A 26,093-nucleotide genomic window follows, 5' to 3' on the forward strand; every position below is an offset into this window, starting at 1 on the left:
AGACTGCTGCTCTAACTCTGCTTTTCCGTCTTTGCAAACCAAATGTGATATTTTAGAAAACCCGGTTCTTTCGTTTCATAACTTAAGTGCGTTGAGCAATTTCTTAAATATAGTTCACTCAGAAAATAAAGTTATTTTTTGCTGTGCAGAACTTTTCTACCATAAGAGATAAACCTGATGCAATATTAGGTGCGCTTGTATCTTGTATATAAATGCACATGCCCTTTCATGAACACACTCAAACACCTTGACACACATGCTTGTCAGGCACCAAACTGATAGCTATATGAACAAACCATGAACCTTCTCACCCCTCCATACATTTTTGGCATTGTCAAAAATGCCTCCCATGTCAATTATTTTCTGTCACTCATTGCAAAATAATAATAATAATAATGTTCATTTATTAGTTTAAATTGCTCTCACTCTCACATGCCCAGATCTAACTGACTTCATTCTGATATCATCCTGTTCACTATGTGATTCTGATAAGGTGGGTTCACTTACGGGATTAATCCAGGAAGGAGAAAGAAATAGCAACCAAGGAAGAAATTATAGCAATGCAGAAATCGCAGAAGCCACCAGGGTTGCCAAAAAGGATTGCAAAATGCACAAATTATTGAAAATTATCTAAGTTCCCCCCCCCCAAAGGGTAGTCCACCCAAATGAGGAACTTTTGTTTCAGCCCCAAAGTTCAAAGTGGGAAATATTGCTTGCCTATCTAGTCTAAGCCTAAAGTACTGATTTTTGCAACTTGCCTTCAAGACAGCCTTAAATAAAAGAGGGGGGGGATAAGTTTTTGTCTTCTTTCATGCATTCCTTGACACTTCAAAATTTAAAACTCAGTTTCAAAAAGTCGTTCTATAAATGGGTTCGCGAAAGGAGAACGGAGTTTAGTTTTGAATTCTTCCTTCACAAATGTTCCTGATTTCCGCTGAATTTTTTCAAATGGGAAACGAAGCTAGCCATTTTAAAATCCTTTCCTCTCCTTCTCTCCAGGTGGCACCTGCAGTGAGCCCAGCCGTGGTCTGCTCAGAGCCTCAAATGCCTCAAGACGTGAAGTAGGAGCTCTGCATGGAGTACAGGTGGTCAATGGGGTTCCCCACTCTGGACTGCAAGGGCCCAGGTTCCACAGTTGTTAAGAAACAGTCGCCCAGGTTGCTGAGGGAGGTGTCGTCACTGTCCATCTCACACAAAAGGTGCTCAGAACCTTCAGAACAGAGAGAAAGATTTGTTCCACTCAGGCACAATCCACTCACAGAACACTGAAATGAACGGAAGCTGCTTGGGTGGAGAGTTGGGCTCTTGCGCCATTATTTTTAATGGCGCTTGCACGCGAGAACTTCTTTCAGAAGTGCCATCAGAATTTTGACTAAGCCATCTAATAATAATAATAATAATAATAATAATAATAATAATAATAATATCTCTCACGTGTTTGAGGTAGCTAAACAGACATACAATCTGAATCAAGGATCTAGACCAGGCATAGGCAAACTCCAGCCCTCCAGATGTTTGGGAGTACAATTCCCATCATCCCTAACTAACAGGACCAGTGGTTAGGGATGATGGGAATTGTAGTCCCAAACATCTGGAGTTTGTCTATGCCTGATCTAGATGGAAACCAGACACGTTTAAAATCTCAAGCTCCACTAGCTTAAGCCTGGAAGCCCAAACCCAGCATGGATATTGTCTTAGAGGACTATGGGCTCTTGACATCCTAAATTCACATTGTTAAGGAGTTCCTCTTAGTCCACGTTGCAATGGGACATACAGAAAGAAGCCGTTTCAAACTCTGACTCAATTTACGGCTCCCTCAAAATGTGCAATATGCAGGGTTTCCGTTCTTACCGTAAGGGTGCATGTGGTCTCCTGGCATTTGTGGCGGAGTGAGCCCTTGCCGGAAGGGGTCTGAGCTGTAAACACTTTGATCAATGACCAATACTTGTTGTGGAGGGGGTTGCAAGGTGGTATAAGAGTTCATGATTCCTTCGAGGCCTGTGTTGTTGCCACTGTTTGTCTGAGCTGGAAGACAATGGCAAATAAAATGCATGAGTTCATAAGATCAGTCTCCCAATACTTTATTATTTCACTTATGTCAGCAAGACCTGGCTTTTCTATACTGGTGCCTTTTTTCTTAATGAACTTTTTTCTCCAGTCCCAGGAGGTGTGAACTCTTTCCCAGCTCCCCTATTTTCAAAGCCATACCCAACCAACCCATATACGACTTCTCATTTTTCAGTCTCGGAATAAATGAATTAAACCATCAGTCGACTCAAATACATGAGCTGCTTAAAGGGTCACAGCCAGCCAGACCTACATTTTATCAAGTTCATGAAAAATATAACTATAAGCTCCTTTGGAACTCGGATGCCAAGTTCACTGTAAGACAGGACTCCTGTGATGATGATGATGATGATGATGATGATGATGATGATATTTATACCCTGCTCATCTGGCTGGGTTTCCCCAGCCACTCTGGGCGGCTTAAAGCACACACACAAAATGTAAACCATTAGATATTAAAAACTTCTGTAAACAGGGCTGCCTTCAGATGTCTTCTAAAAGTTAGATAACTGTTTATTTCCTTGACATCTGATGGGAGGGCGTTCCACAGGGTGGGTGCCACTACCGAGAAGGCCCTTTTTTCCCATGTTCAATCCCCTTCTCTCTCCCCCCCTCTCTTTCTTTCATTCTTTGACATGCAAAAGAACCCTCAACATGTTCAGTCTTAGAGTCAATCCAGAAAAGATGCTGAAAGATAAATGTATGGATCTCAGACTTGTGGGTTTTTTGGGGGGGGTTTAGTTCAATACATCTGAGGGGGTTTCGGGACATTGGATCAGGAATCTCCTCTTTTTTTGTCTTGCAGAAGGAAGTGTAAACACTTTAAAGTAGATGGATGGCGGCTAACAGATTGAGGTTGAATCCTGACAAGACAGAAGTACTGTTTTTGGGGGACAGGGGGTGGGCAGGTATGGGGACTCCCCGATCCTGAATGGAGTAACTGTGCCCCTGAAGGACCAGGTGCGCATCATGCAAAAGAGGGGCCATTGTGCTAGAAGAGTGATCTAAGCGTGGAAAGAAGAGTTGAGATGGGAAGCATGTTCAGCCCTATATAGTAAAGGGAAATTGGGAAGCAAAGCTAAGGACTGAAAAGCTATGGAGATTACAGTGGAAAACCAACAACAATCTGAGGAGAGTTCCCAGGTAGGACATGGCAGCCGAGCTGTCCTAGGAGCCAAGGAGAAGTGAATCATAACTTTTCCACATCAATAAATTCTAGTTTTTCAAGGTAACACCAAGAACTGAGTGTTGACGAAACCATGGGATAAGTCAAATCAATATTGTGGGGAGGACCATAGCTGTTCATGGCATACTATTAAAGACTCCAAGGAAATGAAGTCTTGCCCATTGCAGAGGACTGGTTTACTGGCTGCCATATATTGTTGATGCCCTCCCTCCTTCAACGTGGCATATTCTGCCTTCTGGCTTAAGTAGGAAGCACAGAACCTGCATTTGAAAGGAGGGGAGCTAGGAAATTATTCGGTCCTCCTGTCCAGCAACTCCTGGTGCCTCTATGGAAAGAGAACTCACTTTCCATTTTCAGAATCCTGGCTGTAGGTGGTGGAGTTTAAAGGAAGAGGGAACTGGCAGGTCCTGTGACAGAAGCGGGTTAGGAGACAGGCTTACCAGAAGTGAGCCTCTGTGTTGTTTGCTGATCTTGCTGTTGCTGCTGCTGCCGTCTTGCTAATTTCTTCATCTGTTACAAAAAGGAAGGAAAGGTTAGAACAAGCCAATATCCCTTCCTCTTCTTTTCCTAAATGGTGGAAAAGCATCCACAGGGTTAGCAGAAGCACGATGCTGCCGTTACACTCTGATAGTTCTTAAGATGGGCATCTTAAGATGGGCTGAGAGAGAGCCCTGTCTGAGAGAGCCACTTCCGCCCTAGGAGGAGGTGGGGTTGCGGGCTTCATGGCCCCTCCACACGCGTGGTGGGTGGAGGCCAGCCCCAGCGCGATTGGGGGGATTCCCAGCCACGTCACCCCCTGGCCGACCAATTGGCTGGTTCAGGGGGCCTATAAAGGCAGGACGTGGCCGGGGGTCTCCCTCTTTGCCGCTCGCCACCTGTTCCTGCTTTTCCCACCCTCCCGCCCTCTAAGGTTTTGTTCTTTGACCTTGCTATGGACCTTGGTTGGTCACCGCTAAGGGGCCTGGTAGGAATTTTTCCACTTGGCAAATTGGCACCAGCCACTTGGTTTTCACCTGCCTCACAGCAAATCGTCACAGCTTTTCAGGTATTGGCGGTTAGGCATTGGTATAGTTCTGTAGATGGAAGAGGGGAGGTAGTGCCATCACCTGCCCCGTATATTGAAGGGTAGTCCGATAAAGGATTCTGGGGGGTGTGGCCCTGTCCAAAGCCTAGGTAGGTGAGGGCCTAAGGCACGCCCCCTAGCAGTGACCCCAGGGGAGTTCCTAGTTGATGTGCATCAGCAGGACTCCCCCTCTTGGTGGTTAACCCTTCCCGGACTTCGAGCGGACGGGTATAGTCGGATATAGTCAGTTAGGACCAATGCCTAAGCCAATACCGCTCATCACCTGTAACCAATAAAGTTGTGGCCTTTTTTAGCCCATTAACCTTAATAATTGTGTCATGTGTCATTATTTCCACCTGGGGGGTCGGGAACTTGCCACGCAACTTCTGCCAGTCTGTGCAGCTCAGTGCAACTATGCTAGACGGACCAATGGTCTGTTAGACAGCTTCCCAAATCCAAAAATTCCATCTGCAAATTGCCTATTCCGACTCCAAACTAGGACTACATCTCCTGTTTAGATAGGTAGCCCTCCTATCTAAAAATGGATGAAAGGCCCCAGCGTCATTATGTAGTAAGTGATTCAAGGAGAAATGTTGTTACCTTAGCTCTTTGATTCTGGAACCAGACCTGAACAACTCGGACACTCAGACCCGTCTCGGCTGCTAACGTTTCCCTTACCTTCATGAAATGTCAGAACAGCAGACATGATTATTCGTTTAAAAGAGAGGCAAAAGCATCAGCAAAATACTAAATGTGTAGGACTCTCAACACAAATTTCAACATTTTCATAAAAGGGTTTTTTCATTTTTCGGCACAAAATCTCAGTGTTTGCAGTTGCTCCCTAGATTTCTCACCAAAATCCAAAACCTTAAGAACGGGAAGTTTTTGGAGTTCGGCAGTCAGATTTGAAACATGTGTCTCCAAACAGGGGAGCTGTGAAAACACGCAGAATACTGATCAGTGCGCATCAAAAGTGATCATGGGGATGAAGCAACTCCCCTGGGGGGGGGGGAGTTGCAGCATTCGGGACTTTTTGGTTTAGAGCAAAGGCTAGTAGCAGGTGACAGGATAGAAGTTTTAAAAATTACACATGGCATGGAGAAAGCGGGTGAAGAAAGGTTTTCCTTATTGTCTCATAACACTGAATGTTGGAAGATGCAAGACAGTCAAAAGAAAGCGCTTTTTTGCTCAGTGCATAAATTATGGAATTTTATCCCATAAGAGGTGGCAATGGACACCAACTTGGATGGCTTTAGAGAAATGGCTATTAACTACAATGACTATGTCCTATCCAGGGGCAATATGCCTCTGAAGAGTAGCAGCTGGGAAATTGAAGTGGGCGAGGGCTTGCCACGGGCTCCTCATTGGCCATTGTGAGAACAAGATGCAGGAATAGCTGGGCCTTTGGTTTGATGCAGCAGGGATCTTATGGTTTAATGTGGGATTATTATTTTTCTAAACAACCCACAACTCTTTAGTTTTTCTCTGTAAAGGTAAAAAAAGGTAAAGGACCCCTGGAAAGTTAAGTCCAGTCAAAGGCGACTAGGGGGTTGCAATGCTCATCTCGCTTTCAGGCCGAGGGAGCCGGTGTTTGCCAGCTTTCCGGGTCATGTGGCTAGCATGACTAAACCGCTTCTGGCGCAACGGGACACCATGACGGAAACCAGAGCACACAGAAATGCCGTTTACCTTCCCGTCACAGCGGCACCTATTTATCTACTTGCACTGGCGTGCTTTTGAACTGCTAGGTTGACAGGTGCTGGGACAGAGCAACAGGAGCTCACCCTGTCATGCGGTTTCGATTGGCAAGCCCAAGAGGATCAGTGGTTTAGACCACATCGCCACCCACATCTTCTGAACAGTAGCCGTTGAGGAACTGAAGTGGGGGAGTGTGCTGTGCTGATCAAATCCTGTTTGGGGCTTTCCACGGGCATGTGGGGTGTGAAACACAGAGCAGTCAAATACAACATTCCTAGAGTGGACATATTTAGACATAAAGAGGGATGTTTGTCCAGACAGTAGATAAACTTCCTGTTTCCTCCTGTGCTGGGACAAACTTCCTCTACATGTGACCAGAGGTGGGCGTGACCTTACCTGTGCAGGTAACAAAATAGCACAGGGCAGGCAGCCATCTCTCTTTCTGACTCCATTCCTCAAAGAAGTTTCCAGCCAAGAGAGGACAAAGGAACTATCTCCTTATGGGATAGATTCCACGTGTATATATTTTGTAACTTAAGTCTGCTTTCTGGGATCCATTTGTGAACAGAATGTGTGAGTAAACTCTTTTTATACTTTTCTATAAGACTGTGCTGTGTCTATTCTTTTTAGGAGAGAATAAAAGGGGTATTACTAGGAAACTTATTTTAGAGGCTTATGCAAGCTTGGCAAACCGATCCGCTGTGTAAGTTTAAAGAGGGAATGTTACTCTGCTAAATCATAGAACTGGTTAGGAAGGATATTATTAAACAATATATCCTCTCCTGCCTTCCTGAACATTCCCATAGGGCACCTCACTGGTCATTGTGAGAACAGGATGTGGGAATAGTTGGGCCTTTGGTTTGATCCAGCAGGGAATCTTTTTTCTAAACTAAACAACCCACAATTCTTGAGTTTTCCCTGCAGTTAAGGGGCTCTCAGACTTGAGCAGGGCTGCACAACTTGCAGTCCATCAGCCTGCCATTTACATACAGTGGCTCAAACCTGGGTCATTAAATCTCTCTTCTCCTTTTGCTGACTGCTCAGGAGTGATGGTCAAGTGCCTGGGAATCACAACACTTGTCTGTTGGGCTGCATTCTGTTTAGCGGACCACACGCCTGAATCTGACTGCCACCGACAGAGCACAATGTCTAGGAATTATTAAGACAGGAGTCACTCTATGGCCACGGAATTCAACAACATCTTATGCGGTGTAAACTGGCTGTCTCTGGTGATTCCAGTGTTCATGGTGCCAGTTTCTTCTTATGATCAAACTGTACCTTCCTGCATGGTTTAGAAGACACTTCAAACGATGCCTTGAATGCCCGGCGCTGCTGGGTTGTCAAGATGGTCCGGGGTCGTTTTGGCCGCTTGTGGTCCTTGCTTTCCTCGGCTGTTTTCCCAGTGCCATCTCCCATTTTGCACAGGCTCCCTTCATCATCACTTTTACCTTAAAAGATTGGGGAAGGGGATAAAATCCCACACAGCACGATTCACAAGCCAGCCTTTGCTTAAAACGAAATCACCCCAAATTGAGAAGCTGCATGGAAAAGCTCCATACTAACAGCAAGATGCTCAAGAATCATTTCAGAATTTGCACAAGTAGGGCTACAAAGCATTCAGAAGCATTTGGTAAGGAAATGAAAGACAGTGGAGAGAAGCCAGGGCTCCTGTTTTGCAACTTTTACAGGGGTGTGGCTGGGGTGGTTGTAAGGAAATAACAGTCAAAAAAAGCAGTCAAGAGAGGATTATAAGATCAATTCAAATCTGGTTACACAACAAGTCAGCAGCCATCTCCCAGGGGCCTAAATGCCAATGTGGTGTAGTGGTTAAGAGCGGTGAACTCGTAATCTGGTGAACCGGGTTCGCGTCTCCGCTCCTCCACATGCAGCTGCTGGGTGACCTTGGGCTAGTCACACTTCTTTGAAGTCTCTCAGCCCCACTCACCTCACAGTGTTTGTTATGGGGGAGGAAGGGAAAGGAGAATGTTAGCCGCTTTGAGACTCCTTCGGGTAGTGATAAAGCGGGATATCAAATCCAAACTCTTCTTCTTCTTCTTCCTAAAGAAGGATATTTAAACACCCTTCTGCAAACTAGAAACAAGATGACCAGACAGGCTTCTCTGGGCAAAGGTTTCAAAGCAGGAATTAGCCTTGCTCCAGTTGCCACTAATGGAACCTCAGACAGCCTAACCCTAACCCTAGATTCAGACCGTTTCAAACTTTTAAAGTCAGCAGTAACACATGGAATTAAGCCCAGAGATTATATGTACAGGTATCATATGGTGTTTTTAGCTAACACCCAACCTATAGCTCAACTCCAAATGCTCTTTAAAAATGTCCCCATTGTACTGGAGAAATCTCACCTCAAGGCTCTCAAAGCATGCATCACGGCAGCCAGAACTCCACTGAAGAATAATTAAGCAGGCTTTTCAATTAGGATATTCTTGAGGTGTGGAAGCTCTTAAGCCATTACTCTAAGTAAATGTCTGGAATAAGGTAGTCCTAATTTGGCAAGGTTAGCATTCCAGTAAAATGTTTGGCACTAGAGTGTGTGCCTTCAATACTATGCCGCTTCAGGTTGCACATGGAGGGGGGTGCGCCATTTTTAAAAAATGTTCCCTCATATTAACGGTTCCTTGCAAACAGAAAATGAGCAGAACAGTGGAGAATGGTTCTGGCTCTAAACCAAGACCCAGCTGTGATAATTTTCAACTTGCACGGTGCATTTAAAAATGACAACAAATCTGTGGAGCGGTAAAAGCTTTCTGGCAGATGATGTATAATGAGTTAAAGAAACTGTTTAAGAAAACTTTTGTTAAAAAGACCAGAAGGTTTTTTTGTTAGGTATACAGTGGTACCTCTAGTTATGAACTTAATTCGTTCCGGAGGTCCGTTCTTAATCTGAAACTGTTCTTAACTAGAGGCGTGCTTTCGCTAATGGGCCCTCTTGCTGCCGCCGGCACACAATTTCCATTCTCATCCTGGGGCAAAGTTCTCAACTTGAGGTAACTCTTCCCGGTTAGTGGAGTGTGTAACCTGAAGCATTTGTAATCTGAGGTGTTTGTAACTCGAGGTACCACTGTAAAAGGTGAAGGGATACCAAAAGAAGACATAATACTTTTTATGTACGCAACGACGGCAGCAAGAATACTACTAGACCAGAGATGGAAGGAGGGAAAGGGCTGACTAGAGAAGAATGGTAGACTAAATTGATGGAGTATGCAGAGATGGTGAGACTGATGGGAAATATCAGAAACCAGGAAGGCCAAGTATTTCTAAAAGACTGGAATAAAATTTTAATGTATTTAAAAGACCACTGTAAACAGTTAAAATCATTGGCAGGGATACAATGACACTTGTAATGTGAAATGAACTACAGTAACTATGGATATATAACAGATAGATAACAGTAAAAGATGCAGAATATATATTTTTTTAATATGGAACTTTTGGAGGGAAGGAAGAGGGTCTGAAGGTTTGAAAGAACCTTTTACTTTAATGTTTTCAAATGGTTAAAGTTAAAATGTATAAAAGTATGTAAAACCAATAATTTTTTTTAATAAAAAATAAATAAAATAAAAACAACAAATCCTCACTTGCAGTCTGGACTAAGTATGGTCCATACTTCCAACTCAGTCCCATCTCATGATGTGTTGCACGTATGGAATAGGCCTGAGCAGAGTTGAAAATAGTAGCATTTTACTAATGAATAGTATTTGAAAACAATGAGATGATTGCTCTAATAAAGCCAGTGTATGCTCCTGATTCTGAATAACCTTTTTAAAAGGCACATCACACTGTACAGTGCAGAATATGGGAAACTGGAGGCAATGAGACAAAAAGGAGTCACGTTTGCATTGTGCAAACACATGTTATGCATTCCCACATGTTTCAGAAATTAGGCAGACTCCTAGTTTGGACCAACTTCTGAAAATGCTCTGTGTTTTGCAACTTTTAATTGAAAGGGCAACAAGTCCCAAGACTTGGAGTCTATTCAGAATATACGCCAACTGAACCCATTTTCTAGCTGCTAGCAAATCACGGTCTCATTTTTACCAGTGGGTGATGTTTTGGTCAAATATAGTGTAAATATTGTTATTGTTTAGGATTTTGTTCCCTCCACAGAGTCTCTTGAACTTTGAACTCCAAGTGGGCAACAGTGAATGTATCTTGTCCCTATGTTTGCTGCAGGAAACAGCACAAGTGCTCGATAAACACATCTGATTGCCGTATGTAGTGTGACACTGTTCCTAGACAAAGGTGCTTAAGATTTTTTCTGAACCTTCTGGCACTTTACAACAACAGGTTCCTCAACTGCTAAATTTGCAATGAATTTATGATTCCAGAAAACGCCTACTGAACTTTTCAAATTCTGATACCCCACGTTGGACTTCAAATTATTATGTTGGCCACTCTGAAATCAATCACATTGGAGAAGTGACGATTGGTTGGTTTGTGTTTGGGGGCCAATCATTTGGGTAAGCATGTTATTCCAGAACTCAGCACTGTCTCCATGCGCCTGTGTGGACTCCTGTCTGGGCTTGTAGCTCAGTGTCTATAATGCTGCCAGATTCTTAACTAGAGCAAAACACCTCCCTGGGGCTGTGTTTGCCCCTCAGTGCATTATTGATAGGAGACATTCCTGTTTCTCTTTCGCAGGATGACTAGAGAAACGGGCTGATCAGAAGGAACATTTTATCACATGTGGTGGGAATGTAAGAAAGTAAATGGGAAATGATATATAATGAGATGAAAAAGATGTTAAAATATACATTTCTATAAAAAAACTAGAAGCATTTTTACTTGGTATTATAGGAGAGGATATTAATAGAAGGGATGTAAAATTGTTTTTATATCCAACAACAGCGGCAAGAGTATTGTTGGCTCAGAAATGGAAACAAGAAGAAATACCGACAAAAGAAGACTGGCAGACAAAATTAATGGATTATGCAGAATTGGATAAAATGCCAGGAAAGATTTGAAACCTGTGGGACCAGAGATTTACAGAAGATTGGAAGAAATATACAAACTATTTGAAGAGCAATCAACAAATTACGCTAGTAGGACTACAAGAAGTTTTGTAAGGAGAAATATGTGAAATATTGCAAAAAAAGAGAAAGAAGAGAGATACTAGTTATGAGATTTAAATGTAATAGTGAAAATAAGAAATGTAAATCAAATAAATAGATTGGAAAATTTTCAGATGTGATTGATGGAAGTCAAAAAAGCTGTATAAGATGTTAAAGTACGTTTAATTATTGTTGAAAATGATATGTTGAAAATTAATTTAAAAATTATATAAGTGAAAAAGAGAGAGAAACGGGTTGATCAAATATTTCCCACATCTGTCCATATAGGAGAATGAAACAGGGAAAAGCTTTGAAATGGATGGGGAAGGGGGGGAACAGTGCAGAGAAGTCTGGGGGAATCCCATCCCATGAAAGAAGAGTGGCCGTGTTCCCCCGCCACCCCAGACACCTGCTCGCCAAATCCCTCCAAATGATGGAAAGTTGATTCTGCTTTAACGTGGCAATGCTTTTAATTAACTCTGCCTTTCAAGCCTTCCTCGAACAGGGTAGGAATTAATTAATCTTTAAGACTCCTCCTGGTGTCACATGGGAAAGGACTACAGGCGGTTTATATTGTCTGCCGTGACCTCTGCGCAACCCCAAGGCTCACTGGGGGAATGATGAAGAACCGGCTTCGTGTATGAAGATGAAGAAATTCTTTGGTTAGAGGGAATTAGGGAAAGGAGGGATGTTAGTACACTTTTAATTGGAAAGGGGGCTCCTCTTTCACAGACGCCTGTTTACTTAGGCTTGGACACTGGGGCTCAAGGGAAGGAGTCATTGAACTGAGGGCTTTGCAGATTATGGGCAGCATATGGCTCCCAGTGCTTTGCTCTTTATTTTCATTTTCTCATAAAGTGGTCCTAAGTTTGCATTGTGCTCCTTGTTCCCTTATGTTTCTGACTGGGTCTTTAAAGATACATATATGATGACTGGTCAAGTAGATGCCATAATCTCATAGCCTCACAATTAAATGTCACGGGGGAAAGTCTGTCCTTTCTCTTAGACAGAGAATGATAGAATCCAAGAATTGTAGAGTTGGAAGGGACCACGAGGGACATCTAGTCCAACCCCCTGCAATGCAGGAAACTTTTGCCCAACGCGGGGCTCAAACCCACAGCCCTGAGATTAAGAGTCTAATGCTCTACTGACTGAGCTATGGAGTGCTCCACATTTATATTGCTTTTTTTTAGAAAACTTACATTCTGCCAGTCAACCAAACAGGTTCTCAGGCCAGCTTGTAGCAAATCAGGACGGCCCTTTGAGAAGTTAAGCTGAGAGGATTAGACTGCAATATAGAAAATATACTGGTGCTTTTAGTTTACATGTGAGAGCTTAATGGCCCAGTCCTACTTATGACTAGACTGTACTGAAGATAGTGAGACTTATTTTTGAGTAAATGTGGTTTAGGGTTGGATTACACAACTTTGTTGTTTATCATCAGCATCTACGTAAAAAACAACAACCCCAATCTCTATTCAGGTCCAAATAAACAGAACTGGACTCCTTGATTAATTGTAATTCAGCAGCTTCACACCAGAGAAACCTTTAAAATGTATTTGTTCAAGTATGACTACCTTAAGAGTGTGGGGTGTGAAAAACAGGATAGTCAAATACAACATTCCTAGAGTGGACATGTTTAGACATGAAGAGGAATGTTTGTCCAGATGGTAGATAAACTTCCTGTTTCCTCCTGTGCTGGGACAAACTTCCTCTGCATGTGACCAGAGGTGGGCGTGACTTTACCTGTGCAGGTAACAAAAGCACAGGACCGACCATCACATCTCTCTCCCCTCCATTTTGCTTTCTTCGAAGAAGCATCAGCCTGAGATACTGTCTTGGCTCCAGCCAAGAGAGGACAAAGGAACTATCTCCCTATGGGATAGATTCCAGGTGTATATATTTTGTAACTTAAGTCTGCCTTCTGGGATCCATCTGTGAACAGAATGAGCGAGTAAACTATATTATACTTTTATACAAACTGTCTCATCTATTCTTTTTTAAGAGGGAATAAAAGGGGAATTACCAGGAAACTTGTTTTAGTGGCTTAAGCAAGCCTGGCAAAGCTACCCACTGTGTAAGTTTAAAGGTGACTGTTACTCTGCTAAACTGTAGAACTTGTTAACACAAGTTGGGAAGGATATAATTAAACAATATATCCTCTCCTGCCTCCCTGAACATTCCCACAAAGAGTGCTCTGGTTTCTGGATGCTGCCATTTCTCATGTCAGATTTGGGTTCGTTTATTCCAGAGGTAGTGAACCGTTCTGTTCCGATGGGACACCCCACACCACCGCAAGCCCACTTTGACAGGCGGGCAGGGCCACCCAGCTCTCAACCAACTGAAGTCATAAGGGTGTCAGGTGATTCACAGGTAGGTCACTCACCTGCCAAAAGTAGTCCATGGGGCTGGCGGGGGGGGGGGAGAGTGGCTTTAAAGCACCATACAAGGCTTGCAAAGAGCACTGTGCCGTCCTTTTAAGCGCCAATCATAAGCAGGCTTGAATTGCCTACTTAGCAAATGGGCAGGAAGCTCAAGTTGATTGGCTGTGTGCAAGTTGCGCATGAAGAACTCAGTCACACAGCCAAACCAAGCATTCTTTAACTGATGGGTGGGAGGTCCAAGCTTGTTTTCTGCACAGATCAGCTGCACAGAACTTGCTCTTGCAGCCAAATTATCCACGCCTCTACCTGGCCAGTTTTGCTCCATTGGTTTATCGTATGAAGACAGGTCTGTTTCTCCATTCCTGGCGGGTGATAGCACATATCACGGCAGAAGATGAGCAAGTGAGGCAATCTGTGATGCTGTGGCTGACACTGTTAGGTCCTGTAATAGTGTTACCTGAGTAGATATGAGAGCAACCATGGCATCTTGGTTTGTGGTGGGGTTTGGTCTCTGTGTTTGTGCCTTTGTTATGTGGTCTGTATGTGGTCCAACTAGTGATGGAAAGAGTCTGAGGCTCAAAGGAGACTAGCTGTTTGCAACCAAATACAGGTCAACTACCCAAGACCTGCAAGAGGGAAGTGTTATTGGCAAGTATTGGCTATAGACCACTGGAAGTATGTTGGAGCAACTTTGGCTTTGAGCTGTAGATGACATCAAGTTGTGCTCCATTGTCTTCTCTTCTAGGAATGTAGTGTAGCAGAGATCTAGGTTTGCGCAAGGAAAGTGGATTAAAGCACATTTTCTTTCTTTAGGGGGAAAGAAAGGTCAGATTGTCCTTAGGAAAGGGACACGGACGGGATAGATATATGTTCAAAAATACGGTAAAGGTTCGCTATCTGTGCTAGCATTCGATTGACGTTGGAGAGAGACTGAGTTGAGAAATAAGACCAAGGGTACATATTGATATAGGAATGTATTCGATAAAATGTAAAGAAATATACAATAATAAGAGTACATTCATTTGTAGAAAAGGAATATACAACGGGATAGACAGGAAGTCCAAAGTGTTGGTGTATATATGATTTTGGAATAGTTTTTTGTCCTTGTGTTTTGTTTTTGTTTTTGTTTTCCCTTTAAGTATATAAACTTTGTATACATGCTGAAAATTACAGTATAATAAGCCTTGTGATGTAATATGATAATGTTTACCGATGGAACATAAGAACTTAAATAAATAAATAAAACTGCAAGCAAAAGGAAAAGGAAAGGGACACGGACAAAAAAAATGTGCGATAATGACACCACCAGGCAGATAAATCAAAATAAATGCCTCTTGTCACATGATCTCCTCACTAACAAATCAGAAGCAATGCTCTGTAATGAGGAGACACCACATAACCTCGAGATGAAGCTTTGTGCAAGCAAATCAGGACAAATGCTCCCTGAACAGGTCGTCTAGAGGAGTCTTTAATGTCTATAATAATAATAACAATAACAATAATAACAATAATATTTATTACGGCCGTAGGCCCATACAGGTAAAAACAACACATAAGTAGCAGCTTGTGCACGTGGGGAAAAAAAAAACAGCCGCTAAAACACCACTAAAACAATAAAATACTATAAGATAGAATGGCATACTACGCCTTAGTTAGCTTGTAGTGCTCCTTGGCGTCGCTTTTGGGTAAGGACAGCGACCAGGAACCTAGCCAATTTCAGGGTCGTATGAGTATCCTTATCCTGCAAGATTTGGGCAAGGTGGAATTTTGGTGGGGTACCCTCTAGTTTCTGTATGATTGATCCCAGCAAATTTGCCCGTGGCACATTGAACAAGGGGCAAGTGAACATAATGTGCTGGAGCGACTCCGGCGTCTCCTTATCACATTCGCATGTGGTGGGGGCTTGGCCCTTTGAGAATCTACGTCTCAGGATGCTGGAGGGAAAAACGTTGAACCTCGCTTTGGTGAAGGCCAGGCTATGGGCAACAGTCGAAAGGGAGGAGAGGTATGATGGAACGCAGTAAGTTAAAGTGATACCAATGTTCTGGGGCGAACAAACACCTCCCCCCAGCGTATAATTTCGCTGTAAATAGATGTCATCCAGTCTTTGGCGGATCAGTCTTTGAGCAGTGATTTGGTCTAGTTTTAGGGAATCTGAGGGTATTAATGTCTATTGTTTTTGCATTTCATTTCCATTTGGCTTCCCTCCATTACTTTTTCAACCACCATATCTTTCCAATTTAGAATTACAATACATGCATCTGATGAAATGGACTGTGGTCCTCAAAAGTTTCTGCCATAATCCATTTCTGCCACAAGACTCTTTATTGCTTTTGCCTCATTCTACTCAGTGCTCGGCATGATATCAGAGTTGGGGCGTTGTGTTCAATTTCAGGAAATATTCCTGGAAGAAACCTGTGAATGGTACCTCTAAGGGGCAAACAGAGACGCATGACAACCTGGCAGCAAGCCGTGGAATGGGGCTGAGGCTCAATAGGCCAAGTCTGGCAGTCTCGGTCTTCTGCTCCACTGAGCCCAGCCTCCTTCGCGAAGAATGTGATACAACTGCTCTCACTTCTGAGAACTATCTGGGCAGAGCAACTGAGTCTTTTCAATCAAACCTGGCTCTTTCTCGTTGCGTATCTAGTTACTTCACTCTATTTACCGCCCGTCTGCCAGAAGATGGCAGCATTTTGCTGGTTTTGTTCTACATGGCATCTGTATTTTCTAATGTCACCTCTCTGTCAAAAGTGTCATTATCAAAGCCATCACGGTGCTGTTTGTGATGTGGGTGAGTGTGTGAGAGAGTCCGGTCCGTCCTACAATCCTAACCTTTCTCTGAAAAAGGTGTCATCTGCACTCTTGGATTTACAGCTGGCAAAAGAAGAAAACTTTTCCTATGTACTCTTACTCATTCCTGCTCTCTGCCTCTTATCTCTCTCGTTGCTCCAAGGGACTCTGACATGGAGGGAGAGGAATGCCAGGAGGGCCAGTGGCAGAAACTGCCCAAGTGTTAAGGCCCCAGCACCCAAGCAAACAGTCTTTCAAGCCATAGACTGGTATCTCTGAAGGCAACACCCACTGAATCAGATTCTCCCAAGGGATTGGCACCCTCAGAACCACAGGGGGGTATGGAAAGGCTCAGGAGGTGCCAAGAACCTGCTGAAATTGTCTGTTCCTTGTGATCTGTCCAGGGTACTGAAGGACCAGTTGCTAACTTTGTTTCAACGTTTCTTGGTTTCTGATTGGACATGAGGTCCCTGCCCACTGCTCAGCACTGCCTGCCCCTGACCCCGACCAAAGATTTGGAAGGTGATCTTGAGATGGAGGAAGAAATCAAGGAGATGACTAAAGGATAATGTGTTGTAACAACGAATCTCACACTGAAAGGATAGATGCATGCTTAAGTCATGACAAAGAAACAAAGGGAATCGTAAGAGGCAAGAAGGCTTCCTTCGGAAAATGAGAGTCTTGACCAAATGAGAACAAAAAATAGGGTACAAACTCAAGGAAAACGTATATCAGCTGAAAATAAGGCAAGCAAATAAAAAATGAGGAGGATATTGATAAAAACACTAAGACAAATATTAAAATAAATTAAATACATGAGAAGTAGGAAAGAGGTCAGGGAGACCATTGGGACATTAGATAACAAGGGACTGGCTTTGTTGATTGTGCTGCAACTTGTGGAACATCATCTGGTCACCCTATAAAAGTGAGTGTTCTTCATAGTTGTGCCTGTCCTCTGAGATACCTTCCATCCTTGGACTCAGGAGGCATCAACTTTTGGGTGCTTCTGGCATTTATTAAAAACTCGCTTGTTTGTTCCCCTGATTTGTAGCACTGATCCTACTGCCTTGAATGGTATGAGATACCTGTACTATTTTTGAAACTGAAATGGTTTTGAATGCATTTTTATTTACTTCTTTATAAACTGCTTCAAGATTTATTCACAATGATAAGTGGGGGAGGGATAATTGGGCAGTTCAAGACAATGCACGAGACTTGACAGGGTCCAAAACCTAGTTTTAACTGAGTTTACAAAACTACCTTTGGCCTGAGGCTGGGCTCCTTCAGTTTGTGGCTGTTGGGCCACAATATTTATCACTCCTCCTTGCAAAACAATTCCCTGTGCATGGAACACTAACATGTTGGGGAGAAGGCTAAGTCAGAACTCAGACACAATCCAGAAACAGGTTTGTGAGGGAACATTCTCCACAGAGTTTTTTGATGGATTAAGCAGATATGGAGTTATTTTAATCAGATACAGGTTTGTTTGTTTCCGTGTTTCCTTGCTTGCTTGCTTGTTTTAAAGTTAGGTGTGATTTATTCTATTGCTTTTAAATATTGCTCCCTTGAGCTTCAGCTGAAGCTCAACATCAAAAAAACGAAGATCATGGCCACTGGTCCTATCACTTCCTGGCAAATAGAAGGGGAAGAAATGGAGGCAGTGAGAGATTTTACTTTCTTGGGCTCCATGATCACTGCAGATGGTGACAGCAGTCACGAAATTAAAAGACGCCTGCTTCTTGGGAGAAAAGCAATGACAAACCTAGACAGCATCTTAAAAAGCAAAGACATCACCTTGCCAACAAAGGTCTGTATAGTTAAAGCTATGGTTTTCCCAGTAGTGATGTATGGAAGTGAGAGCTGAAACGATTGATGCTTTTGAATTATGGTGCTGGGAGAGACTCTTGAGAGTCCCATGGACTGCAAGAAGATCTAACCTCTCCATTCTGAAGGAAATCAGCCCTGAGTGCTCACTGGAAGGACAGATCATGAAGCTGAGGCTCCAATATGTTGGCCACCTCATGAGAAGAGAAGACTCCCTGGAAAAGACCCTGATGTTGGGAAAGATGGAGGGCACAAGGAGAAGGAGACGACAGAGGACGAGATGGTTGGATAGTGTTCTCGAAGCTACCAGCATGAGTTTGACCAAACTGTGGGAGGCAGTGGAAGACAGGAGAGCCTGGCGTGCTCTGGTCCATGGGGTCACGAAGAGTCGGACATGACTAAACGACTAAACAACAACAACAACATTGCTCCCTTCCCCTGGGGTTGGTGTGAATCAGAAATAAAGAACAGATATTTTGCAGCCCAGAGGATTTCAAATTATAAAACTAAGAGCAGATTGGGGAATGTCACCGGGGAACATTTGATATCCTGACCCCCAAATATCACAACAAGAGCCCCTTCTGTGGCAGACAGTAACCAGCAGCACCCTTAAGACCCCCTTACCAGAATCAGACGCAGTTGGGCTCACTAGGCTGAGTAGTTCACGCTCCTTCTCATAGTCGCTCTTGCAAAGCAGCTGGTCCTCCTTCAGGACAAATTCGTCCCCCTTCTGAAGCTGCTTCTCACAGACGCAACAGCAGAAGCAGCCTACGTGGTAGACACTTTTTTGGGCTCGCATGACGAACTCGCTGGGGGCAATGGCTCCAAAGCAGCTGCTGCATTTCACTGCAAAGAGTCTGCCATGCAAAAGGCCCAAAGCAGATTGTTAGGTTTAGGCCTTGATTGGGGTGGTCAGCTCAGCAGTGGGTTTTGGAACAGACCCCATTACTCCCTTACGTTGCCCCCCAAAAGTTAAGGCTATCTTGTGCTGGAATCGGAAGGCAGAAATGGCTTGTTTTTCTTTCTCTGCGATGACATTGCCCCAAGCTTGTGCTTTAATCTCGCTTTTACTGACAATTTTTTGTGTCACTGAATTTCAGTTCAGGGCAACTAGGGTGCCCTCTGGCTTTCTGGAGAAAATCTCACTCTAGAACACAACTAGCCAAACACCCACCAGTTTGTAGCCCTTATGTCATGGGTTGGAGGGAATATCAACCTTTGAGCTTCTTGAACCTTGCAATAGCTATGGTGCAAGGTGGCAAAGCCCTGAACTAGTCTGAACTAAGGCGTTAAAATATTTCCTGGACTGTGTACTGCTCCAGATTGTGGTGGGGGCAGAAGGGGTGGGGAATGACCCAAAGTTTCTCCACTTTAAACAACACACTGCTTTCTCATAAAAGGCAAGCAGGCCACAGAGAAGAGAAGGGCTCGTCTTGCAGAGACAGGGTTGCCATTGCAAACTTTTGATTTCGAACATTCTGGCAAGTGGGCTGCACCTGTGACAGGTTGAGGGTTGAGGCAAAATGGAGAAACAGGTGTGAGAGTAATCTCTGTGATCTACTGCTGCCCGATCACCCAGTGGCGTAGCGTGGGTTGTCAGCACCCGGGGCAAGGCAAGTAATTTGCGCCCCCTATCCCCTAACCTGCCGCCGCTGCCAGCTTCTTCTTGCTGCTGCCTGGTCTGGTCTGGTGTGGTTCTCTCCCGTGTTCAGCGCTGCGCTGGGCGGCCGCTGCACTGTCCCTCCCCCAGATAGTCCCTCGCTCTCTCTCCGCACCGCACGCCTGGCACCCACCCCCTCCACAGTGGGTGGCGACCCGGCGGCTCGGATCAGATTCGCACAGCCAGCACTGCAGTGAGAGAGAGTGAGTGAGCCAGGTAGGGGCAGAGAGCTGCGAGCGCGAGCGCGCCCCCCCCAGATGTTGCGCCCGGTGCGGCCGGCCCCCCCTGCAACCCCCACGCTACGCCACTGTGATCACCATATAGCTTTGCCCTCCCAGCACAACAAACACACATACAGTGGATGTATTTGGCAGCTCACGAGAGCCAATGGGAGGAATCACAAACCTGCCAACTTCAGTCTCACATGCAGCAATGTGTGAAAGTGTCACAGTGGCTGAGCTCAGAAACCTGAAGAGGGCCGTAACATGTCTACCCAGAAGCAAAAGGTTGCAGCAAAGAATGGAGTTCATGACTGGCTGTTGTACATGTACTGATCACGTTGCAGAAATTATTATGAAGTATAAATAAAGAGCACAACAAAATTTCTTAGAATACACTGCTTGCCTTCTAGTTAGATATTGAATTTATCTAGACCTGGGCACCTAAACACTGGTTGCCATAAATCTCTGTTGACTTAAAACACTTCCCGGCCACCTGAAATTTCGCACATGATCTTGTACTGGATTGCTAGTCTAAGATCAACTGATGAAAGACCTGCAACTAGCTTAAGACTCAAGAAACCTGGATTCTTGACGTGGTTTAAGGTTGCCATGGCGAGAGAGCAGGGCTCTTGTTTCTTTAACAGCTGTGTGGCTGGCAGAAATTCAACTGGCTGGCCCTTTTTCTAGATTTCGTTTATGGGTTCGCCTGTAGACATGCTGTGCCTATCAATCATATTGCTCATGTTCAGCTCCTGGTTGATCCCTCCAGCCCATGAGTCAACGGCACTTTATGGGGACCTTTTATGGGGTGGGCAGTGGGGACGGCTTCCTATCCCTGCCATATGCTTACTGAAACCAAGAGGGTACAAATGGGGATCAGAGGGGATCTCATCTGGTTATGGGATGCGGGTGGCGCTGTGGGTTAAACCACAGAGCCTAGGACTTGATCAGAAGGTCGCAGTTCGAATCCCCGCAACGGGGTGAGCTCCCATTGCTCGGTCCCTGCTCCTGCCAACCTAGCAGTTTGAAAGCAGGTCAAAGTGCAAGTAGATAAATAGGTATCGCTCTGGTGGGAAGATAAACGGCGTTTCTGTGCGGTGCTCTGGTTCTCCAGAAGTGGCTTAGTCATGCTGGCCACATGACCTGGAAGCTGTACGCTGGCTCCCTCGGCCAATAAAGCGAGATGAGCGCCGCAACCGACAGTCAGTCATGACTGGACCTAATGGTCAAGGGTCCCTTTACCCTTTAGCTTTTACACCTGGTTATGGCTTCCTCCACTATGGCGAGGTGTATATTTTTCTTTTAGTAAATGATTTCTAATTTTGCATCTATAAATACAGTATAAATAAGCATTTGCAAATTTTCATGCAAATTGTGCCTTCTTTTGTGGATCCAATCCACATACAGTGAAAATTCACAGAAAAAAGTAAAAGGTAAAGGACCCTTGGACGGTTAAGTCCAGTCAAAGGCGACTATGGGGTTGCGGCGCTCATCTCGCTTTCATGCCGAGGGAGCCGGCGTTTGTCCACAGACAGCTTTCCGGGTCATGTGGCCAGCAGGACTAAACCACTTCTGGTGCAATGGGACACTGTGACAGAAACCAGAGCGCATAGAAATGCTGTTTACCTTCCCACCACAGTGGTACCTATTTATCTACTTGCACTGGTGTGCTTTTAAACTACTAGGTTGGCAGAAGCTGAGGCAGAGCAAAGGGAACTCACTCCGTCAGGAGGGTTCAAACCGCCAACCTTCCAGTTGGCAAGCCCAAGAGGCTCAGTCGTTTACACCACAGCGCCACCCGCATTCCATCTTGCTGGCATCCCTGTTGTCCAGGGAGTAAGTTTACTACCTCATCTGCTTGCTGTCCCTGGTCTTGCTTATCTTTCTATTTATCTGACTGAAGATGAAAGACCAGATACGTCACAATTCCGCAGATGTCCAAAACTGTTGTGACGGGATCATAATTTATTGTAATTATTGTAATCTCTTTTCTTCCTGATGATTATTAGTGTTGAGCTGAACATAGCATGCACAAACTTTTGTGGAGCCATTTCCAGCAACTTGGGCAGGGGCTTAGCAAATGCTTATACTTGTCTATTACGTGGGGGCCTTACCATGATTGAGGCAGCAGAAGCCCCCCCCCCCAGTAAAAATGCTTTCCTGCTCCTTCAAACTGTGGCAGAGCAGCACAGCAGACTGCCCTTCATTTTGATGGCAATGTCCAAGGGGGAGAAGAGCAGACATTAGACGGTAATGTTTTCATTGTGGAAAAGCAAATCGAAAACCACGGCAGCCTTGTCAATAATGCCACCCGCCCCTGAAAAGTATTCAAATTCACCAAGCTCTCCTAAATCATTCCAGTCTCAGGGTGCATTTTCAGCTTACCCACCAAAACAGCCTAGCCCAAATACTCCAGCCTTACCCCAAGGTATGTACAGTGGTACCTTGGTTTACGAACCTAATCCATTCCCAAAGTCTGTTCTTAAACCAAAGCATTCTTAAACCAAGGCATGCCTTCCCCATAGCAGTGGGGGACTCAATTTACAAATGGAACACACTCAACAGGAAGCGAAACATGTTCTTATTCCAAGGCAAAGTTCACAAACCAAAACACCTACTTCTTAATGCTACTGCAGCATTCTTAATCCAATTTGTTCATAAACAAAGCTGTTCTCAAAACAAGGTGCCACTGTATCTGCTTTTTCATATTTAAAGTGCGCCCCCCCAGACCTTCATTTCATCTATTATTTATTGTTCCCAATAATGAAAAATTGAAATATATTACTGATTGAAACAACAAGAAGAAGCTGGGCTGTTTAAGAAAGGGGGCTTCTTGTCCCTGCAAAATGGACCACCAGTGTTTGTTGCTGGAAGAAAAGAACAATGAAAATGCAGACAGACAGCCGCAAAGTGCTGCACCACATCATATCTCAAATTCAGCCCAGGGAGGAAGAAAAGATAATCTTCCAGTCCTGGCCAGGGATAGCAGCAGGAGGAGGTACGATCCTGTGGTAGACACAGCACTGAGCTGCCTGGTAACAGGAGACATGAGAATGAGCTTGACCCACTGACGGATGGGAGATTCCTTCGCTGACTTTCTGAAGCACCACTTAACTCTGACAAGCCTGTGGTTTTTGTAAGATGAGCTAACACCACACTGGATATTGTGCTATGCCAGATATTTGGCTCTTATTCTGCCGAGAAGATGCAGAAAACAAAATCCACCATATGGGGAAGCTAATTGCAAACACTTGCTGCTCTTACTGAGGGTCCTATTTTTCAAAGGTCTGCTGAGATCCGGCAACAGCAGCAGTGAGAGCATCCAGCAAACATGCGTGCTCTTTTCATGCAGCCGGGGCCCTGCCACACCGGAGACAGAGATCAGCACTCCGAATGGTTCATAAGGACAAAATGTACCGTATTTTTTGCTCTATAGGATGCACTCTATAGGACCGATAGCAGCCTGAAGCCTGAAGCCTGGGGAGTGCAGTGCCAACTCTCGCTGCGCTCCCCAGGCTTCAGGCAGCTATCCGCAAAACTTCGGAGCACGCCCCCAGCACCGCAAGCTCCGGGAGCGGCGGCAAGGCTGTGCGCAACCTTGCCACTGCTCCTGGACCTGTTCTGGGGGCTGGTGTCGGGGGAAGCTCTGGCTTCCCCCGCCCCAGCCCCGCGGCTAAAAATGAAGCCAAGACAGCGAGCGGGATCCATCCCACTGGCTGTCTTGGCTTCTGCCAAAGCCGCGCGCAGCCTCTCCCGGCTGAAGAGGTTGTGCGTGGCTAAACAGAAAGCCAAGACAGCCAGCGGGATCCATCCCCTTTCCCCCATTTCCCCCCCTTTATTCCCCCCCCTAAAAACTAGGTGCACCCTATGGTCTGGTGCGCCCTATGGAGTGAAAAATACGGTATCTCCTCTCCCTCCCTGACCCTCTCAAAACGCAGATGGACGAGTGCTGCTACAGAATCTCCACTAACAGTGACTTCACAGATTACATGAGGGTGAGATGAGAAGTCCACTAGCCTATTCCTCGCTGCCCCCCAGGCCTCGTTTTCATTTCATTATTTCATTACTTGATAGGATAGAGGCCACAGGCTATCACCAAATCGAACACCTGATATAAAACTATCCAGAGCAACTGAAGGAGTTGCAATCAGGTCCGGCTGATGAGACATTTGCCTTCTTTAACTGACTTTCCTTGGCACGGAGCATTAATTGTGAAGCTATCACAGATGGAAGGGTGTGTGTGGAAATAGATGGGATTTGCAGGGCTGTCCCTCCCAACGAACAACATTTTTCTGACATGACAGAACAGAAAGGAACGTGATTGACAGGGGCTTCTAGATTGCTGTTTGTTACCATGATAGTTGCATGTGACGCATTTGAACAATGACCTTCAAATCCCTCCAGAACAGGCCGTGGAGAGTCAGGGATTCCATGATAAATACTGGACGGACACAAGAATTCCCTCCATCTCCTTATCCCACAGCTTTAGCTGCCATTAATGTGCATAATGTGTTTTCTCCATTTAAAAGGAAATGGAAACGGGAGGGGGGAGAGAGGAGAAACAAACTGCTCCCCCCAAATCAGGTTGCTTGAAGGGTGGTCCCCCTGCCCCCCCACCAGTGCAGTGCTTAGAAAAACATAGAAGCCCAGGCTGAGAAAGAGGCAGTTGGTGGGTGATCCTATCCTGTGGGCTCTGGGCAGCTTATAGCAATTGCATCAGAATCCATTGCTGTCTCCAAAGGACTCACCGTTTATTAAGTTTGAAGGCTTAAGGAAACAAAGACGGGCAAAGAGAAAACAATAAATTCCATCCACACCCTATTCCGTCCTTGCTGTGCTTATTCTCTTAAGTTTCTTTCAAAACACAAAGTTTCTTCTACAGTAGTTTCACTTCCCATCTAATTTTTTTTTAACCACAAATGCACAATTAAAAGGAAATGAAATGATAAAACTTTGGTTCGTTTATGCTTCTTTTACCATGTTGGAACGATCAACGATGTGGACATACCGTAAACAATGCCGTCAAGCTTTCTTTCTGATATTTGGTAAGTCTTGAGGTGAATCTGAGTTTGAGATAATAACAGCTTGCAATTGGTAATACCTTGGTTGGTTTTCTGGGTTGTGGATCGGAGGTACAGTGGTACCTTGGGTTAAGAACTTAATTCGTTCCAGAGGTCCATTCTTAACCTGAAACTGTTCTTAACCTGAAGCACCACTTTAGCTAATGGGGCCTCCTGCTGCTGCTGCGCGACCGTTGTGCGATTCCTGTTCTCATCCTGAAGCAAAGTTCTTAACCTGAGGTACTATTTCTGGCTTAGCAGAGTCTGTAACCTGAAGCGTCTGGAGGATTGATTGCAGAGGGTGATATTAGGCAACTTCGGTTCTGCCCCTTGATATTGGCATTATGGGATTCCTCAAGTATCCATTGTGTTCAACTTTCAAATGAAGTCAGAGGTTATGGTGATGGTGTCGGCGATACACTGATAGCACCCATCTCTATCTGTGTTCCCAAGCTGAGCCAAGTGTGGCTCAGGGGACATGTTTGGAAGCCATAATGTCCCAGATGAGAGTAAAAAAATACTGAAACTCAATCTTGACAAGGCGGAGGTTCTGTTGGTTGGTGGCTTGTCTGGCCAGAGATGTGATATGCAACCAACTCTGGAAGGGCCTTTCCTTGAATAATAAGGAGTGCAATCTGGGAGTGCTGTTTGGTTAGAAAACCACTCCTGTTCCACAAATTTGTCAAATCCTCTTTTAAACATTCTAAGTCAGGATCACCACAATGCCTTTTTGGCAATTAATTCTGAAAGTTAATTATGCGCCGTGTGAAGAAGCATATTATCTCGCCCATCTGGAATTTACTTCATTTGGTGACTGTGAGTTCCAGTACAGTGGTACCTCGTGTTAAGAACTTAATTCGTTCTGGGGGTCCGTTCTTAACCTGAAACTGTTCTCAACCTGAGGTACCACTTTAGCTAATGGGGCCTCCCGCTGCCGCCGTGTGATTTCTGTTCTCATCCTGAAGCAAAGTTCTTAACCCGAGGTACTATTTCTGGGTTAGTGGAGTCTGTAACCTGAAGCGTCTGTAACCTGAAGCTTCTGTAACCCAAGGTACCACTGTATTAAGAAAG

At 44.7% G+C, this 26,093-nt stretch overlaps 1 protein-coding gene across 2 annotated transcripts in view; it reads right to left on the minus strand.

The window, feature by feature from the left end:
- Nucleotides 1–384: 384 nt before the first annotated feature.
- LMX1A (LIM homeobox transcription factor 1 alpha) overlaps nucleotides 385–26,093 on the minus strand; it is a 70,671-nt gene continuing 44,962 nt past the window's right edge. For both annotated transcript variants that reach the window (XM_081914931.1, XM_081914932.1), the window contains 6 exons: nucleotides 18,706–18,938; nucleotides 7,293–7,462; nucleotides 4,917–4,994; nucleotides 3,694–3,763; nucleotides 1,852–2,025; nucleotides 385–1,210 (listed from right to left, as the gene is read on the minus strand). In XM_081914931.1, coding sequence (XP_081771057.1) covers nucleotides 1,050–1,210; nucleotides 1,852–2,025; nucleotides 3,694–3,763; nucleotides 4,917–4,994; nucleotides 7,293–7,462; nucleotides 18,706–18,938 — 886 coding nt within the window. In that variant the 3' untranslated portion in view covers nucleotides 385–1,049. The remainder of the gene's footprint in view (nucleotides 1,211–1,851; nucleotides 2,026–3,693; nucleotides 3,764–4,916; nucleotides 4,995–7,292; nucleotides 7,463–18,705; nucleotides 18,939–26,093) is intronic.

This window comes from Podarcis melisellensis (genome assembly GCF_964234715.1).
Source record: "Podarcis melisellensis genome assembly, chromosome: 6".
In the NCBI taxonomy this organism is placed as follows: domain Eukaryota; kingdom Metazoa; phylum Chordata; class Lepidosauria; order Squamata; family Lacertidae; genus Podarcis; species Podarcis melisellensis.